At 36.0% G+C, this 20,323-nt stretch overlaps 1 protein-coding gene across 1 annotated transcript in view; it reads right to left on the reverse strand.

Annotated features, from left to right (window-relative positions):
• ZFPM2 (zinc finger protein, FOG family member 2) overlaps nucleotides 1-20,323 on the reverse strand; it is a 447,763-nt gene that overhangs the window by 136,891 nt on the left and 290,549 nt on the right. Inside the window, exon 5 of the mRNA XM_045560954.1 lies at nucleotides 14,709-14,820. Coding sequence (XP_045416910.1) covers nucleotides 14,709-14,820 — 112 coding nt within the window. The remainder of the gene's footprint in view (nucleotides 1-14,708; nucleotides 14,821-20,323) is intronic.

The raw sequence follows: 20,323 nt of genomic DNA on the forward strand, positions 1-20,323 counted from the left end.
TTGTACATTTCTAACAATCTGATGCCTTATTGCTGGTTGGCAGACTACATATTAAGTAGCAAGACATTAGTCAAATTTCAAAAAAAGGGGGTTTAATTTCGATGTGGTCAAACTGTACCATAGTATCAACCAACACAAAGCGGAACTTGAACATATTGCAAAAAGTTAACAGATTCCCTACTGGACACATAGCAGGAACTCAAATATTTCAATGACTTGAAGAACACACAACCCCCAAATTTCATGTAATGGTCTGCTTCTTTATCATCTTGCTTCATTTTTGCATGTGTGTAAAAATTATTATCTTAATTCCTCTTGAGATAGTTTAACAAAAAGAGTATTTAAAGCCATGAATAAAATAAAAAGTAACTTGTCCAATTTCTTAAACTACATTTTCTACTTAATCTTACTGATAGAAAGATATGTTTCTTTATCTGTCTCTACTCAAAATGCAAAATTATGAGTTAGGAACTTCTAACCTAAAATATTGTTTCGCCTAAATATCCTTCACAAACCACTATATTTGCCTCCACAGGGTTAAGATCAGGCATTTTGGATTTGACAGTTGAGAACATTTGATTGAAAAACTTCACTCTATAATCTAGAAACCTACACTCAAAACATAGCAATATTGCAAAAATTTTACTTATGACTGTATTTGCATAAAAATATTAGTTCTGACATTGACAGAATCCAAATTATTTACTATTTTATAGACAAGGCATATATCTTTTTTTGGGAGGAGGGGGCCAGAAATATAATACATTACTCATTTGAGAGATGCATTATTAAACATTAAATTCCTCATTATAAATATTTGATAATTATTCTGAAAATGTTAAGTTTTCATAATAAACCTCTCAAACTTCCGTTTCTTGAAAGACTGCACAAAGTAAAGGTTGCTAAACTGGAGTGTGATCATTCTTGAAAATTTTTACTAACAATGGAAGACTAGATAATGATGATAAAAACTAGATTTCTGAAGGAAAAACTGGTTTAATTTATTGTCATTGAATTTCAGTGGGAGGTAGATAGAACTATACAAATAGATAGATAGAAAGATCATATCTATTCATACTTAAATGTATGTATTTCTGACCCATTCCCTTAGTTGAGATATTCTTGCTTGCAACTCCACGATATACTACCTTGGTTGACCCCACTGTTGTCTGACAGTCTTCACAGACCTCAGACGGACTAATGAGAATATATCTTCTTAGAAGTACTACTGTATGTCATGGCATATAAGGTGACCTTTTAAGTTTAAAAATAGCCTTCAAAAATGGGGTTGACTTAACACCAATGGTAAAATGAAAAGTCTCCAATTTCTGGTTTCAGAGCAAAGACGAGAGGCCTGGCTGACTTTCCCCCAGTGAGGAGCTGAGAACAACAGACACAGTTGCTGTCAGACAGTAAAGTGAATCCAAAAAGAACTGCCCAGTGATAGTGAGCCAATGTCTTGGCAAAGCTGCCTGGCAAAGATGCCAAACAAAGCCCTGTGGTTTGACAGCATCTCTTGCATCTATGTAGACTTTAATTGTTTCAAATTCTTTATACATTCTCATGCTGACTGATGTAGCACAATCTATGCTATCTGTATATCAGATATGCAGAAGAAATCTTCTTGTTTTAGATTCCCTAGCATTTAAAAAATCTCACGAAGGCGTGAAACACTTTTCTGGACATGGGCAGAATGGCATTGTGGGTACTGGAGTTTTAAATGATTTCTATAGTAATTTATGAAACTAAATCAAGTCACTTTAGAGTTTTCTCTGTTGAATGATGTATCATAAAACCCATTTACATAGTAATCCAAAATTCAATGGGTGCGTACTATCTGCCCTGCTGCAGAGTTGTAAAGGTGAAAAATGGAGTCATTGCCTTTGAGGTGTTTGCACCAGCTTGGGACCATGCACAGGCTGAGGGTAGAGCTCTCTTCTTTTGGGACAGAGCAGGGAAGGCCTTTCAGAGACATTGTTACACACTACGTCTTGAATGGTGCCTGTTAGCAGTGATAAAGGTGGTGAGAAGACTATCGGCCAAAGGAACCACAATGTACAAAGGTAGATATGAACAAGCAAGGGACATCTGAGGAACTTTAAATACTAGAGTATGGTTGAGCATAGGGTATCTGGGAAGGATAAGTAAGAAATGAGGCTATAAGGGGTAAGGTAGTAGATGAGAATAATCTAGGGGAAACATAAATGAGAAGAAGAAAGACTAGAGGATGACAACATTTCACATACGGACAGTGATGGAGAGACATGTCTCTGGGGATGGAAAGGGACGACTAGATCAAGTGCGAGGGAATGAAAACTTGACAAGTATACCACAGGAGACCTGTAACAGAGTCATTCGATAGAGTTTTGAAGAGAGCTCAACAGGAGAGAAGATGTTGGAATTGAAGTCGTCAAAGTAATGGAGGGCAGAAAAGTTTACAGAAGTTTGTATAAAAAAGTCAGAGAGGGCTTCCTGCTAAGGAAGTGAATGATTGCACTTCAGTAGTGAATTGATTGTATGCATTCATTTCTACTCCCTTTTACTAAAATGACAGTAAAGAAGAAAAGAAAATGATAAGGTCAAAGAGGGCAGAGTATGCAGTAGAAGTCAACAAAATATTGGAAGCTAGAAAATTGATGGAGTGATAAGTGACATTTCAGAGCACTGAAAGCTGAAATCCAAGTTCTTGAATAGCAGCAGACCAACATGAAGCAAGCAGATTGATTCCACAAACTCCTGAAGCAGATCAGGAAGTAAAGGTACCTGGTGCTGTAAGAGGTAGGGTGAGCAGTGAAGCCAAAATTTGGACGGGAATTATGAAAAAGATGTTGTTACCCTACATTGCCAGCCATTCCCTGTGGAGCTAGGTGACATCCCATCCCCACTCTATTAGGATATGGAGGCTTAGTCTTTGAAGAACTGTAGTAGAGAGAGTTTAGATGCAGGGACATAGGCTCAGTGAAGAGGGATGCTAATGTGACACCTGAATTAGAAGAATGAGGGATAAACTACACTCTCAGCAATGAGACAGGACTTCCCCAATGTACCACCTGGTCTCACTCTCCTGCTAAGTCTTTCAAATGCTGGCTGGCTCACGACACTTGAATTTTCTAGAGAAACTAACCGTGCTAAGACTCCAAAAATTAAATATATGGTTATTTAAGGATTTCCTTACCATAGTTGGGCCATCATCTTATGACCCTATGCAAAATTCACCAGTCAATAAGCCCTGCCTACTCAAGCTGCTTTTCCACGCATCTTTTAGTGACCTGCTGTTAAAAAATAAACCAGACATCCATGTATCTCAAGCCATTTTAGGAAAGCCTTCAACATTAAATACAGGGACTATAATAGACAGGAAAAAGAAACAATGCACAGGACACACACTTTCCTATATATCCTCCAATCTCTATTTTCAGAGATAAAGGAAATAATAGCCACATAAAAAGAGTAATATGAAATAAGGAAGATTCAGAGAACAAGAAAGACTTGTAAATTATAAACTCAATAGTTAAAATTCAATAGCAAAATTAAATAGTAAAGTTTGAGAACATCTCAGAAAGTTGAAGAACATCAAGGAAAGAAATGTGAGAATACTATTAAATATATATCTTATATTACTTTCTATGTTAAAGAAAAAGCTGCATCCAATTTATCCACTCATTCATTCATATTTATTGAGTAGCTACTATGTGCCATGCACTGTTTAAAAGACACACAAAATTCCTGTCCTTCTAGAATTCCCATTCTAGGTGTGGGAGCTTGACATTAAAATTCTTTAATAAATGATATGATGTCAGATATAAAGATAAATGAGACAGAAAATGTTATGGACTGAATGTTTGTGTTCCCTCAAAATTCATAAACCCTAACAGCGATGTGATGGTGTTAGCAAGTGAGGCCTTTGTGAGGCAATTAGGTCATGAGGGTGGAGCCCTCACAATGGGATTAGTGCCCATATGAGAAGCGACACAAGATCTCTCTCTCTCTCTCTCTCTCCCTCCACCATGTGTCTACACAGCAAGAAGGTGCCTATCTGCAAACCGGGAAGAGAGCCCTCACCAGATACAGAAGCTGCCAGCATCTTGAACTTGGACTTTCTAGCCTCCAGAATAATGAGAAATAAATGTCTGTTGTTTAAGTCATCCAGTCTACGGTATTTTGTTATAGCAGCCTGAGCTGACTGATACAACAAAAGAAGGAGATAGAAAGAGAGCAGAAACATTTAAGACAGGATAGTTAGGCAGATTATCTGGGAAAGCAACATCTGGGGGGAATTCTGAAAGAAGCCAGAGAGGTTGGAATGGAGAGCCAGAGCAGAGTGCAAAGGCCCTGAGGTAGTAGTAGCATTCTTTGTTATTTTCAAGCAAAACCAAGGGGCCTGTGCCATTGAGTGCTTGGGAAGTAATAGGAAAAGAAGCCAAAGAAGCATCCTGGTACAGATCATGTAGGGCCTATTAGACCAAGGTAATAATAATGTTGTAGGTTTAGTTCAGGGGGTGGCAAGTTTTTTTCTGTAAAGGATCAAATAATATTTCAGGCTTTGTAGGCTAGATGATCTCTGTCACAACTATTCAATTCTGATGTCACAGTGTGAAAGCTGCCATAGACAATGTATAAACAAATTGTTGTAGCCATGTTCCAATAAAACTTTATTTACAAAAGCAGGCAGTGGGCCAGATTTGGCCCTGTGGACCATATTAATCCTTGTAATCAGTCTAATTGTGTTGGGAGATCATTGGAGGGTTATATGTGCTGCCACTTTTCCATTTTCTCTGTGAAATAAGAAGCAAGGTTACTATCTTAGAGGATATTAAATATCTGGGGAGACAGAAGTCTGTAATTGTCACCTTAAAGACTGATTAGGAAAATAAATTCGGATTGTCAGATCACATACACTGAGGGCTCATATCTCCTTGTGGTCAAATGTAATGAAAACCAGGTAAGTTTGTTTTTTATTGTTGCTGGTAGTGGTGGTGGTTCCTCTGTTTTATTTTGACTACAAATTTACGTAGCACTGATTGTGAATTAGTGCCACTCTAAGCACTTCACCAATACTAACTGACCTAACTTCTGTCGCTTGGATATATCCAAGAGGAAGTGGAGAGTTGGATTAGCCAGAATGGGAAACTGCAGGTAGGTAAAGGACAGAGAAAAGGGTAAGAGGGTCCAAGAGAGTGATTAGAATGATGGACTCATGGAATCCAAACTAGGTAACCTGGAAATAAGGAGAGGAGTGGCTGATGGACAGGAAAATGATGGTGGTGGGGTGAGTGGATTGAAGGTTCATTTGGTGTTGAAATAAGGTGGATGGTTTACTACTATCTTCTATAAGAATGTAGCTCCAACATTATTTCCCTGATACATAGAGTCTTGGTTTTATTAATAGATGGACCTAAGCTTCACCTTTGATACAATAATTTTACTAAAATCCCAACTTGATCATGTATGCCTCAGAAATGTAAGTAGCTCTCCACTGCCTCCATGATAAGGCCTTCAGACTGAGCGTTCAAGTGGGGCTACAACATAGCCCTCAGAACCTTTTGGAGGCTTGCTCCTCACTGGTCTCATTTGTAAATTCTCTGCTCTAACTAAATTGCACTGATACTCTGGTGAATACACCAAAGGCATCACAGCCTATAAGCTTTCAGGCACACAATTTTGACCTCCTTAAAAGCCATCACCCCATTTCTCAAATTGATACTTAACTTTCAATAGCCAACCAAAATTCCACATCCTCTCTGACCCTTTCCTTGACTGTGTGAGATTGAACTCAGTATTATGGAGCCTTCATCAATTAAGCTCTTTCAATAAGCCTCTTAAGCCTGGGGGTGATTCATATTCATTTGTATCCCTCATGACACCTGGGACATACCAGCCACAGAGCGTAGCATGTGCTCCATTACTTGTATTTTATTTGGAATATTATCTTATGAAAATCAGAGTGTCCAGACTTTTACAGAGATACTAAAAAAAGAAATTATATCACTAGAAAATAATTTAAATTCTGTGAAAAAGGGACACATCAAATAAGCCAAATATTTCTTTATTCTCTTAGTTTGGGTTGTGTAAAAAGAAGAGTGGACCCAATGAGCACACATGCGCACGGAGGGAAGCAAAACTCAGTGGAAATCAAGCAGTGGGGAGGGGAGGGCAGGAGAGGGGCAAAAACCTACCTAACAGGTACAGTGAACACTATCTGGGTGATGGGCACACTTATAACCCTGATTCCAGCACAACAAAAAGTGATCCATGTAACCAAAAAAACATTTATACCCCTATAATATTTTGAAATACTAAAAGAGAATAACAATAAATAAATACCTGTAACACCTTTAAAAAAGGATGTAGTTAAGAAAACGAATGATTTCCACTTGCAAATATTTTTCTTAAATTATATAAGGAAAATAATCAAAGTGGATAAAATTACAAAAAAAGATACCTAAACTCTCCAAATCTTATCACTTTTACAGAAATATTTTTATAATTTCACACTATTTCCTTCCAGTATGTTTCCCTGTGCATATACTTTTTAAATATAATTAAAATCATACTAGACACAAAACCACATATTCTGCCTTTTTTCACTTAGATTTATAATATAATAATTTCTTCTATGTAATGCATTATTTTTTGAAAAATATTCACAGTACCTTACTCTGAAAAAAAAAATCTACCCTAAAGAGTTGTTCCTCATTTCAGCTGACAAAGACACTTTTGGGGGTAGCTTTCAAGATGAACATCTCTTTGAATGACAAGCTAACATCCCTGAATGATAGTGAGTCACCTCTCAAAAGACCCTGCTCTTCATTTCTCATTTTTATACTTATAAAACTGATATATTCTTAGTTCTTATCATTTGCCAGCATTCTAACTGGGTTTTTACCCCTAAGAGACACAAGCTTCATTCATGCATGGATCCAGGGCAGTTTAGAATATTTTTTCCTCAACATAGATAACACATCTAATCCACTAAGGTAGTTAATGGTATTATCATACAGGGCTATTTACCAACATTTCATTAAAAAAACTCACAGTGTGATGTTTATATGAAAACAAATATATTTTTTCACTTTATATAGCATACATTAATAATAACTCTGGACATAAACTATTCAGTATGACCAGACCCAGATTGAAATAACATCAGTAAATCACTAACATAATTGCAAAAACAGTAAATGCATAGTAAGAAATGGAAATGACAAAAGGCCCAATATTTGCTGAAGTCACTGTCATCTGCAATTTGCAACAGACAGCTCTATTGTAAATAACATAGTTACTAGTGGGGTCACTTGTCCTGACCTTAAGAACCCCTTAGAAATGACAATTTGAATCAAAACTGTGGTTTTCTAAAGCAGCCATTTTTGTAATCACTGATTCCTAGAAAAGAAATAATAAATTGCTCACTCCTCAAAATATATTTCTCATTCTAATAGAACATAACCAGAAAAAGCCTCAGATATTCATGAAACATGTTGGGTTTTCAGCATCACATTATCCTGTGGTGCTCTGCAATCAATTACTGTTATACCACCATCATTAATAATTTTCTTAATGAAAATGATTCTGTTGATCTCCGTTGTATTTTAATTATCAGAGTTAAGCATAATTACACTGCAGCTCTGAGCTGGCATGTGGACTCCTTTAGGGCGCAATTTTGTTTTAACACACTGATAATGTAATTTTACATTGTGTCAGTTTGTTTGGTTATTATCCAGTTGTACAATTCCACTGTATTCCTGATAACAGATAATAACCTTAGTACCTCCTATATCCTGAAGTCATTTAAAAAGCAATATTGGAATTCTGAGACTAGCTAACTTAATCGCCTTATGATTTTATAATTCCCAATGCTAAATATTTGGTTCGGGCACTCACCCTCTTTTAAGAATACTGTAAAACTAGACAACAGTTATACATTTTCTATGAATTACTGAATAGTTAAATGCTTAATATGTGAGTGTAATTTTTCCTTTAAAATTAGTTTGTTATTTTTATAATATTATACCCTCTAGGTAGAGTTAAATATTAACTTGTAGGCTACTTTGAAAATTGGCTGCCACATTAGACAAAGATGTTGTTTCAAAACTCTAGTAACATGCAATGGATCTTCTATTTTAAGGTAGAACATGGTCCACACATTTGCAAGAGTCCTTATAATGAAAGATTTTTGTTTTGAAAACTTAACATAGTGTGCAAAAAGTTGCTAGATCATATTAGAATTTCTGTCATTATTTCAACAGTGCCTAATATAGGGCCTTGAACACAGAAGACAATCAAGAAAGGGTTAAATTAATTAGTTGCAAGGTTAGATTTATGCAAAACAGAAAATTCAGAACTTTGAAGACAGTCATAGCATGGTTTTAAGATGGTGTGCAGTCTTCTACATGATTTTAAATTGCTGTGGTCTTGGAAGCAACAGAGAAATTAGCATAAAGTATTGCTGTCACTGCTGTTTTAGTTCTTGAACACTTTCTCTTTAAAACCAAACTAAAGAATAAAAAAAAAATTGCTGATAAACATGTATGCAAATTTGCAAAGAAGGGCAATAATCTGTAACCTTGGCCTAGTAAATGGCATCTGCAAAAGTCTGCTGATTGTATAACTGGGAATTGCAGTGATGCTTAAGATTGAATTCCAATTTCATCATGTATGAGCTATACATAACTGAACTTACTTAACCCATCTAAACCTATGTTTGTTCATCTGTAAAATGGGAATAGTGCTGCTTGCAATATAAATGTGTTGTAATGGTAAATAAGAAAATGTATGTAGGTGCTGACTCGGGGAGGTGGGGGAGGGAGGGGATGGAGGTATGACTACAAGGTGAGTGCCAGGCGCACTGTCTGGAGAATGGACACGCTTGAGGCTCTGACTCAGGGGGATGGGCGGGACATGGACAATGTATATAACCTGAGCTTTTGTACCCCCATGAAGAGCTGAAATAAAAAAAAAAAAAAGAAAATGTATGTAAAGTGATGAAAACAGTGTCTAGAATAGAACAAAGCTCAATAAATAGTAACTGTTATTAATATCAATATCATCACTGCTATCCTTACACTAGCATTTTATATAAGGATTTCATTAAAAATAAAAATATCAAGTGCTCAAGGAAAAAAATCTAAAGATGTACTCAGGCATAGGCTGCAGGCCTCTCATTCTGTGACACGGATCTCTGCAGATACATATGGGTTCATAGTGACTGAATGAGACCTACGGAATTCTTTGCTAAAAGCTCGATATCATATGATTGACATTTTCTTGTACACATGCTTGATACCAACATGGAGGTATGGCTTCATTTTCTCTAAATTTGTACCAACTTATAACCACAAGGGAAAATTGGGCTGAGTAAAAGATAATCAGCAATGTAGTATTTATCATTACATATGCAATCACATTTATGGGTACTGTTTCATGAAATCCTGCAAAGTGGCCACTGCTATTCCATTTCACAGCAGAGAGAAACAAGATTTAGATAGGGCAAGTGATTTGTCTAACAGTACATATGAAATACAGATTTTCACAATGATATTGCATATTCACATATAAAGAAATACTCTGTGGTTAAGAGGAGAGTGAGGGTTAGCTCATACTTTTTCACTGTCTTGAAGGACAATGTTTATTTTCTTAATCTGGAGAACCGGAGAATCTGGATACTTTGAAATAACAACTACATACAAAACTAAATAATGTAATTATCCCTGATTGGAAGTGAACTGAGCCAACAAACAAAAATGGAAGATGCTAAAGGTTTAATTTTGAATACTCAAAATCATAAAACTCTAAGTAACCTATTTGTTTTTCATACAAAAAGGTCGCCATAGTTTTCAAACACTAGCTAGCAAAGACCATAATGGTATATAGGAAAGGAAGGAAATAGAGCACCAATGCTCAAAAGAGAGTGGATTTTAAGAGTGAGTGGGCAGGTCTTTGCTAATCCTACCTACTCTTCAGCAGAGCTCCTTTTAACTTCAGCATGGGCCTTTTTAGTATTTTTCCACTGAGATAAGGAAATTAGAATTATCTGGAGTCTGTTGAGAATAATGGGAAAAAACAGACAACCCAACAAGTCTGGTCCATCAATGTCTGGATGACCTAATTACTTTCTGGAATGACAAGGGGTAGGTGAGACAGGCAAAACGTACAGCAGATTAGAATGTTAATGCCAAATATTATACTTTGTTTTATTTTGATAAAACAAGATGATGGCAGCCTGTCAAATAGCACTAAGTGATGGAATATAATTTTATAATAATTATTTGATGGACACCTTAGCAATTAAAACTTTATAGTTATGCTTAATTTTGCTACTAGCCCACATTTTAAGAAGCAAGTATGTCTCTTACATGGTCACAGTTATGCATTAAATGGCCTATCTTCACACCATATGAAAATATTATAAAAAATCTCAGTGAAGGTATTTTTGCAAAATGTTACTGATATGCTCTCAGATAGCCAGGTCCTAGAATGACTTTGGCATAGAATTTATAAGTACTTTATGTTCTTAACTAGAAAACAAATAAGAAATACAATCGTGGCATCAGGAATTTAATTTTCATCCGCAGTGAGAGCTTCTTAGACATCAGGAATAATGTGTTTTTCAGGTGCATGATGTTAGCCCACCAAGCAACCACTCTTTTGTGGCAGCATCCCCTTGGTTTCATTGAGAGAACTATTTTTCCTCAGTGGCTTATATGTGGTTAATTCTACTTTTGGGCCCCAGGATGACTGTGGTCTGCCAGGGAGAGTGATAGTAATTAATTGGTTCAGGGATTGGTAAGTAATGGCTCTAATCAAAACCCAGAAAAGCTCTCCTTTCACCAAAGTTGCTGTGCTGGTAGATTAAGTCTGGAGCTTGCCACTACCTGAGGAGAGCCTATCTGAGAATGATGCCCCACGTGAGAAAGAAGAGCCAGAAGATAGAGACAGTCTGAGAACAAAGTTTGAACAATGAAACTGAAGAGTTCCTGAAATCCAGAATATCCTTGGACTCTCAGTTATATGAACAGATGAGCCCCTCTACACCCAACACACACACACACACACACACACACACACACACACACACACACACAATTTATTTTTGTACAAGCCAATTTCAGTGGTATTTCTACCACTGGAAAACAAAAGAGCCCCGACTAATAAATAACGTGCACATTGTGAAAATGCTTCACACCTGTAGAGGTTCAAGTTAATAATTGTTGAATCTAAATCATCAAACCTTTCTACCAACAAAATCCTTTGCCTTTGAGAAGGCTTATCACACATGCAGCCTACGGAGATAGAAGAATTCTGAGTCCGGAAGGTCCTAGAAGGAGTAGGAGTGCTTCTTGGGGTCATAGTTTCCACGACCCAAATGATCCCTAGTAAAAATCCCACAATATTAAGGATTCGCAGAGCTTTGGAACACGCTCTGGGTGAACTGTTCCCTCCACTGAAAGGCAATCTGAGTACTAGAAATCAACTTCAGGCCTCTGAAGCACAAGCAAGACATCAGAGTAGAGTCTGCAGCAGAGTGTTCCAAAGTTTGTTATCCAGAACCCTAGTTCCAATAGCCTTTCATTGGAAAGATAAATAAAAATATATGGTCAAATGAAAATGAGGTAGGTAATTTATTTATTTATTAATATATATATACATACACATTAAACTCAGACTTCTCAGATCATGAATGTCAGCATCACTGTGAGTTTTCAAAAGATACTACTATAAGCGCTATTTGGTCATGGGGCTTTTTCTTTAATCTTAGGGTTCTGTGGAATGGTTTTGGGGAAATGCCACACTTTATATATACTATTTGTGATTTCTAGGCATAAAGGCCTGAGTGGTTTGAGGATTTACTTATTATTTAACAGTGGCAAGGGGGAAAGGCAGAGTCATGCAGCACAGAGAGCACAGAATTTGGAGTTGTCAAGACTTGCATTTGAATTTGGGTCTATTGTTAGCTGTCTATGACCTTGGATGATCATGCTGCCTCACTAAGTCACATGTGCAAAATGAGAAGAATACTACCTATGTGATTGAGCTATTTTATACAACTCAGACCCCAAGGACAAATGTGTTTTGATCTCCACTCAATTATTAGCCATGTGACCACAGTAAATTACTTACCCTACTTAAGTCTCTTATTACCTTTTGTAAAATGGGATATATGTTAATTATCTCGTAGGATGTATTAAATAAAGATTAAGTGAAAAATGCATATACAGTTCTTACTGCAGTCTGGTATTGGAACTGCAAAGTCAATTTTTCTTATAAGGTAAACTATGTCAAATTACCTTTTGTAGGTTAAAATACTGTTGAAGAGCAGCAATTCATATGGTTCATCAACATATAGCTATTATAGTGTCTGGCAACCATTCATCATTTGTTTAGCTGGTCAATCAATCAATATTGATTTAGTGCTTTTATTTTTTTTTTTTTGGTACAGGCAGCATACCAGATGTAGGAGGGAGAGAAGGGTGAATAAGACACAGTCTTTTCCCTCAGTAAATATAGAGTAGACTGGAAAATATAGAGTAACTTTTTAACTTACTCCTTTCTTGGACACATAGATTGAAGATCCTAAAACAAGGTGATGAAGAGCAGTAAGACAAGTACATACAATTTAGCATGGGAGCATCAAGGAGAGGATTCATGGGGAGCCTAATAAATGGTGGCTATTATCATCGATGTCCAAGGCTAACATAGAGTTGGACTCAATGCTTGCTTTATGAGTTAACAGCCTTCTATATATTATCCCAAATTATTGATTGCAAAAAGGTTTAAGGTATAGCCAACCATAAAACAAACATGTTCAAGTTAAAGTATTCCACTGGATACAGGATAACAATTTTGTTACATGGGTTAAGCATCCCTAATCCAAAAATCTGAAACCTAAATGCTCCAAAGTCCAAAAATGTTTGAGCGCCAACATGACGCAACAAGAGGAAATTTCCATACCTGACCTATGTGATGGGTTGAAGTCAAAACACAGTCAAAACTTTACTTCATGCACAAATTATAAATATTGCATAAAATTACCTTGAGGCTAAGGCATATGAGGCATATATAAAATATAAATGAATTTGTATTTAAACTTGGGTCCCATTCTCAAAATATTTTATTATGTATATGGAAATATTCCAATCTGAAAAAACCCAGACTCTGAACCACTTATGGTCCCAAGCATTTTAGAAAAGGGAGACTCAACCCATATAACAATTATGTCTCCTAAAAAAATAGCTGATTTAAAAATGTAGTGGATTTGGATCATGACAGGTGAACATCTACTGCCATGGTTCCTTCATACTGTATTGTTATAATGAAGGTAAGATATTGTACCACAGAAATCTGTCCCCAGCAATTGGTCCTACATTCCAAGGCACTTTTGTATTTTTTGTCCTCTGAATATGGGCATTAGTAAACTGATTCACAATACTATTTCTTTTCACTATCATAGATCATAGTGACATATCCAGGGAAAAATCTCACCTCCCTCTTAGCTAAAAGTGCCAACCAGCATCACAGGTATTTCAGGTTCGAAAATTAGTGGGTATGAGACCACAAATTATAGAAGGAAAAGGAGTATAATCAGATCCTGGTGTGCAGATTGTTTTTTTAGCTTACAAATTCCCTCTTTCCGGTGTTTCAACTTTCAAAGGCTTATGGTGGTTTAGAGGCAATCCTCTTATAAGTGTTCAAATTGTAATGATTATAGGAACAAGTTGTAATTGTTTCTAGCAAGTTTTTGAGAGTCTTTGATGTTATGATTAGTGTTTTATATGTTAATATATTGATAGGGGTGCTTATTTGCTTGTTCCCTTGTATGCTTTTATGGTTTCTAGGTTCAATGTGCAAATAAATCTTTGATCTCAGTAGGTCTATTTGGTTAAAAAAGAAAGCCGAAAGAAATTAAACATGAGAAGCACAAGGTTTTGTAGCATTTACAAAGTGAGATTGGGGATTTCACCGTAAGAGTGCAAAGCTAGGGCTTGTGCATGACTTGAATGTGGAGAAAAGCACCCCAAAAGCCACACCACACATGAAGAGCGTTCTGTGCCACGAAGAGTTGGTCCCATGATGTGCCATCATTGAGCTGCAGCTCCTTTGTAGACAGGGCGTAGCTACATGACACAGTCTAGGTTGATATCACACTGAGCAAATCAAAGGCAATGCCCTGCCAGCCATTGGCTTCTTTTTTCGTGTTTGCCTCCTGCCCTTCAGAAATCACCACGGGGAAGAATTTTGTCTTTGCAAAGGTTTCATTTCCAGCTATCCTCTCATCATGTGTGATTTCAGGAAACTGGCTGGAATGTAGTGCCTCCTAGAGCATGCCCCTTGACATGAATTGCTAAATTTCAAAAGAATTTTACCTTTAGATAGATAATACCTATGAGAGGAATTTAGGGTTTCATCAAACCCGACTATCAATAAATAAACTAACAGCAAGGGAAAGATACTTAGTCAAGCCACTCAAATACAAGGTTAGGTAAATGTGTACAGCACTGAGTAATTAATGGTGTGACACTTTGTGTTTTATGTTGTACAGAAAAAACCCAGCATGCTTTTCTGAAAATACAGGTTAGAGAAACTCATGAGAGAAAAAGGAAGAGACAGCATCAAATTATACTTAGTACTTCCATTCTAGCTCTTCTGGTGCTGTTTTGCAATGCTCAGGTTTCAATACTGCCAAAGAGAGAAGGAAACGATCTGGCGTTTACCTTTGCTGTACACAATGCAGTTGTTTTTGTTGTCTTCCACTCCTTGCCAAGTCACATCCAGCAGCCACTTGGGACCAGCAGTCAGCACCATTGGGACCTGAGCCTTTGTCTTCTGTAGAAAGAACGATAACAAGCAGATGCCGTTTGCTTTCGTTGATTAAAAACTTGAATAATAACTGTACTAATCATTTTATTTTTACAAACAACTAAATCTCCCAAACCATAATCCAAGTCCTTATTCCCCGGTCTCGCAATATCTTTTTAAAATGACAGAAGCTGTAAGGCTTTACTGCTTTCACTAATCTGAATGGTTGAATTATTATCAAGGATTTTTTTTTCCTAAATGATACTGGATCAGATCTCCCAGATTAGACAGATCTCTTGTGGCTCTGAATTATAAAGAGAATGCAGATGACTTTCATTGCAAAGAGCAAAGTGTTTAGAAGTGAACTTTAGACACATTGTACTTTACTATCAACAGGATCTCACTATTTCCTGAAACAGACAGGAAAGAATTTAAAGAATCAGGATCCATTTCAAAGCTCTATCCTGAGCAACATTTATATTAGAGTAGGAACTTATTCCGAATGAATAATGAAATCCACCCAACCCTCTTTGCTAAGACTGGATATGTAGTCTGACTGTAACTGAAATAATAATAATGGTAATGATTCTCCATACATTGTCTCCAGAAAGACTGTAAAAGAGGAATCGTGAATAAATTCAAAAGCAGAGCAACTAAAGCATGACATCCCCGTGCTCTAGGAACCACAGAAGCAGGGAGACAAGTGCTGCAGTTCTAACAAAATATTTTCAGTGTACATTTTAAATATAAGGCTCACAATGTTCATCATTTTTGGGTTTTTGGCACCAAAATTACTTATCTTTAAAAGTCTGCTGATAAATTTACATGGCAGGAAATAAACTGGGGAGGAAATAAGTAAGCCTTAGCACAACTGTGCTTCCCGATGAGTCAGAGAGAACAGGCATTCAGACTTTTATCATTCACCAGTCCATGTTCTGTATATCAAACATCATGAAGCCACAACACAGAGTACAATACAAGGGTCTCAAGGTAATTTTTGAACTGAATTTTCACCTAGATATGATCCTGCCAAAGAGATCTCAGCCCATTCTGGGACTTTCCCACATGTTATGTGCTATCACAAATTTCCCAAATTGGTATTAACAAGTATTCACTTGAGCAGTCCCATGTAATCTGGTGATTTCAAATCTCTCAGGAGTCTGGAAAACCCATTTCACCTGCCTCACAACAACAATGATAACAATATTGTCATCTGCAAAGCCATATTAAAAACTGTGCATATAACATGAATGCTGGCCCATTTCTTAAAGTATCCAAAAAGGTAAAATCTATTATTTAATGGAAAAATCATCCATGATGTATAAATTTGAAAAGAAATCTGAAAAAAATACTTCACAAGAAATGATAAATGCCTGAGGAGATGGATACCTCAATTACCCTGATTGATTATTACACAGTATATTCCTGTATCAAAACACCACAAGTGCCCCTATAAATATATACAACTATTATGTACCCATAATTAAAAATAAAAAAATTAAAAAGACTTCAAATATTAAAACAGAAGTAGCAGTAAGTCAGATCAAGTATAACAAATTCTTGCACCCTGATCTTTAATATTCATATATTGATTCATCTTGGGAGTCTTAATTTTTCAACTATGCATCTTATCTTCATAGTTGGCAAGTATAACCATGAAAAACAGTCATCTGAAAGCCTTGTGAAAAAGAAATGATTTTATATTATATATATTAACAATATAAGCAAAATAGGTATCAAGTTATTCCTATTATCAGTCTGATCAACCATTATTATTTATTCCCATTTTCAAAATAAAATTAGAGGAGAAACAAACTTGAATCTGAAATGATAGTGCTCCAAATCCAGTTAAATATTTGTTCTTCATGATGCATATTTTACTCCTCTTACTACCAGGGTAAACCACAGATCAGGACTTTTGGGTCTCCAAGTGGGAACAGAAGAGTCAGGGGAAGGAATCTCCCTTTTCTATAAACCTGTGTGTGTGTGGAGGGGGTACCTGGTGGTCTTATTTGTAACATCCACTCTCTTCTGAGTTAAATAACAGATTTCAAAACAGGCATCTGGTCTTATTTCTACTGGATTCTTTTATTTTGTGAAAAATAATTCTCTTAAATTATTTAATCTTTCTGTTTTATAGTGCCATTATGAATTTCTACATAATAAATAAGCTCTTATGATTTTTCATAGATAATATAAAAATAAGTATTGATTACTTACATTCTTTAGGGAATTTTTTAGTTCAAAGTAAATCAATGAATTTGCCAATATTATAATCTTTTATTCATTTCATAAATAAACAGACCCAGTCCTGTACTTGGTGCTAGGGATATGAGCAACTCTTCTTTGTTGAAGGGTACAGATAAATAAAAAGAAAAAAAATCATTTAATATACTGTGAAAAGTACCATGGTGGGAAGTGCTAAGACATGTAAATTGTTTTGGGGTCAATGAGAGCAAGGCAGAAACTTCTGTCAGGTGAGATACCATAGAGGAGGCAACATTTAGGTAGGATTTTAAAGGATAAACAGGAAGAATTTGCAGTTGCTGGAAACTGTGTGGGCAAAGGCTGAGCAGTATATAAGAAAGTGGGATGTACAGGAAATAGTGAGTAGTTCTGGGACTCTGGCTTAAATTCTTACAAAGTCTTTAGAACTTTTCTTGGTATGTAGAAAGCACAGAAAAGTATTAGCTATCATCATCATAATCATCATTAATATTATCATTACTGACAAATGGAAAGGACATAATAGCAGATGTGTCTTGCAAGGTAGATTAGAAATAGATCTTGAAGGATATTTATGTATTATGCAAGGCCTTTTGTGTATAATTCTATAAGAAGAAGGAAGCCAATAAAGATTTTTTTTAAGCAGACAGAATATGGGTACTATTATTTATGATATTTATGCAAGCATTTTGTTAGACACTTCCTTTTCTTATCTACTCTTCATATATTTTCAGATAAGAAAATTGCAACTGAAAGATTAAATAATTTCTCTTAGGTCACATAGTTTGTAGAGGCAGAGCCAACATTATATTTAGCTTTGATTCTGAACACTACCACCCATAGGGTGACTAACCATCCTGATTTTTATGGGACTCAAAGGGTCAGTGCTAAAGCCAGAAAGTCCTGGACAAGCAGGGATGTGTTATTCACCCTTACCCGACCACTACTGTTATTAAAACAATATTAACGGTTTACATCTATCGAGCACTTGTGAAACACTGGCTGTTAAGGTACATACGTCACCTGAATGATCTTTTTTGATTTTTAGAACTCTAGGAGTTAGTACTATTAGCAATTTTTCCATTTTTACACATAAGCAAATTAAGGCTTAGAGGAGTTGCTTTTGTGACTCAAATAAAAGTAGTTGATTAATATCTTTCCTTAATGGTAAGTTAGGCATTATATCTTTTAAAACTTTGGCAAACAATATTATGTCTGGGCACAGGTAGAATCAGATATGTTAAGAAATTGAATTGAAGGGCAAACAATTACTTTTACACCAAATCAATAAAGCAGAAGCAATAATGGGCAAAGACCTGCTGAAAGCTATACCCAAGCAGTAAAGTAAATAATAAGTAGATAAAAAATCTCAAGGGACAAGTTATTACAGTTTCGAGAAGGTAAGTCAATTTCTTTCTGAAGAAGTCAACTTTTGTAGAGATTGACTGCCTTCAAAGAAGATTACTAAGTGTGAGAAGGAAGGAGTTAGCCAGGATTATATGAAATCTACACTCCAGAAAAATCCATGAATAGAAAATAACAATAATATCCACTTTGATCATTAGCTTCACTTTCCCACGTCTCTCTCTAACGCAAGAATTCATAAAATTCCAGAATGTTAAGAGCTGGAAACAACTTTAAAGTTGATTGCATTTAATTCCCTGATTTCACAAACAAGGAAACTAAGGCCAAGATTTTTATCTAGCATCCCATAAAGGGTACAACTGGCACAGCATGTTGGGAAAAGGGAACAGATGATAAAAAGTGTGGTAGGCAGGACTGTAGTCCCCCAAACATGGCCATGTCCTAACCCTAATCCTCTGGAACCTGTGAATATATTACCTCACTTGGCAAAAGGGATTTCAGAGATGTGATTAAGTTTAGGAGTATGAGATGGTGAGATTATCCTAGATTATCCAGATGGACCCAATCTAATCGCATAAGTCCTTAAAAGTAGAAGTGAAAGGCAAAAGAGTAAATCAAAGAAATTCCACATGAAAAAGATCCCACCTGCCCTTGCTATCTTTAAAGATGGGATAGTGAGACCAGAAATTAAGGAATGTAGTGGTGTGTAGAAACTAGGAATGACCCTAGTTTACAGGAAGCAAGAAAACAGAAACTTCAGTTCTACAACCTCAAGGTACTGAATTTTACAAACAACCCAAATGAGCATGGAATGTATTCTCTCCTAGAACATTCGGAAAGGAACACATCCAGCTGACACCTGGCTTTTAGTCTTTTGAGACACATACCAATTTATGACCTACAGAACTATAAGAAAATAAATTTGTGTTGTTTTAAGTCATCAAGCTTGTGAAAATTTGTTTTGGCAGCAAATGGAAAACTAATACAAAAGGTATTCAGATTTATTGACTTAGAGTTAAAACAAAAATGACTAAAATTCCTTATCACATGTGCCCCAAAGTGTGAATCAACTTTCCCTTAGCTGGAAAAACATCAAATCTACATTGTCATTCCACAATCATTAATCATTTATTTGTAAGTCATTAGATTTACTTAGTGTTCTCATTTTAAAGTAAAAGAAAATACACAGTGGTGACTATAATAATTCCTGCTTATATAATTGTTATTTAGAACATTTCCGGAATCACTGTTGACTTTTGTCAAGGTATAACAAAAGGATATGAGGGTTTCTGGAGTCAAATTACCTAGGTTTGAATCCTGCTACATGCTATTTAAAGCACCTGTGACCAGAAAAATCACTTAAACTTTCTGAGTCTCAGAACATATTAATACATCTCAGCACTGGCGATAACAATTTTTATTTCAGAGGCTGTTGTGTAAAGCAACTGGCACAGTGCTTAATATTCTAGATAGAAGCACATCAAACTTTTGCTGAATAGCTACATGAATAAATGAACTAAAACATATAGAAAGCATTTAGTGAATCCCTATTATTTCTCAGGCACAGTAATGCTTGCAGTGATTAGCATAGACGTCAACACAAAACCTCTTTATTATCCAGTTTAATGGTTGTGATAGTCATTAGTGCTATTGATCAATTATTTCCAACTCTCCACTTTCCAGCTCTTTTAAAGTTAGGTATAAAGATATAGCTTTACTTGACCAATAAAACTAAAGAAGTGACTTGTGTCACTTCCACACAGAATCTGTAAAAGCCAATGCCTTTCCCAAAGTGATTGTGGAAGCAGGTAAGGAGGCGGAACCCCTGGGAACTACATTGGTCATGTAGCATAGGAAAGAAAGAAATGTTTTTATGTAAAAAGCTATTATGATATTAGGGTCACTTGTAACCTTAGCTTATCCTCACTTATACAAAGAA

The sequence above is a fragment of the Lemur catta genome, chromosome 9 (assembly GCF_020740605.2).
Source record: "Lemur catta isolate mLemCat1 chromosome 9, mLemCat1.pri, whole genome shotgun sequence".
Classification (NCBI taxonomy): Eukaryota; Metazoa; Chordata; class Mammalia; order Primates; family Lemuridae; genus Lemur; species Lemur catta.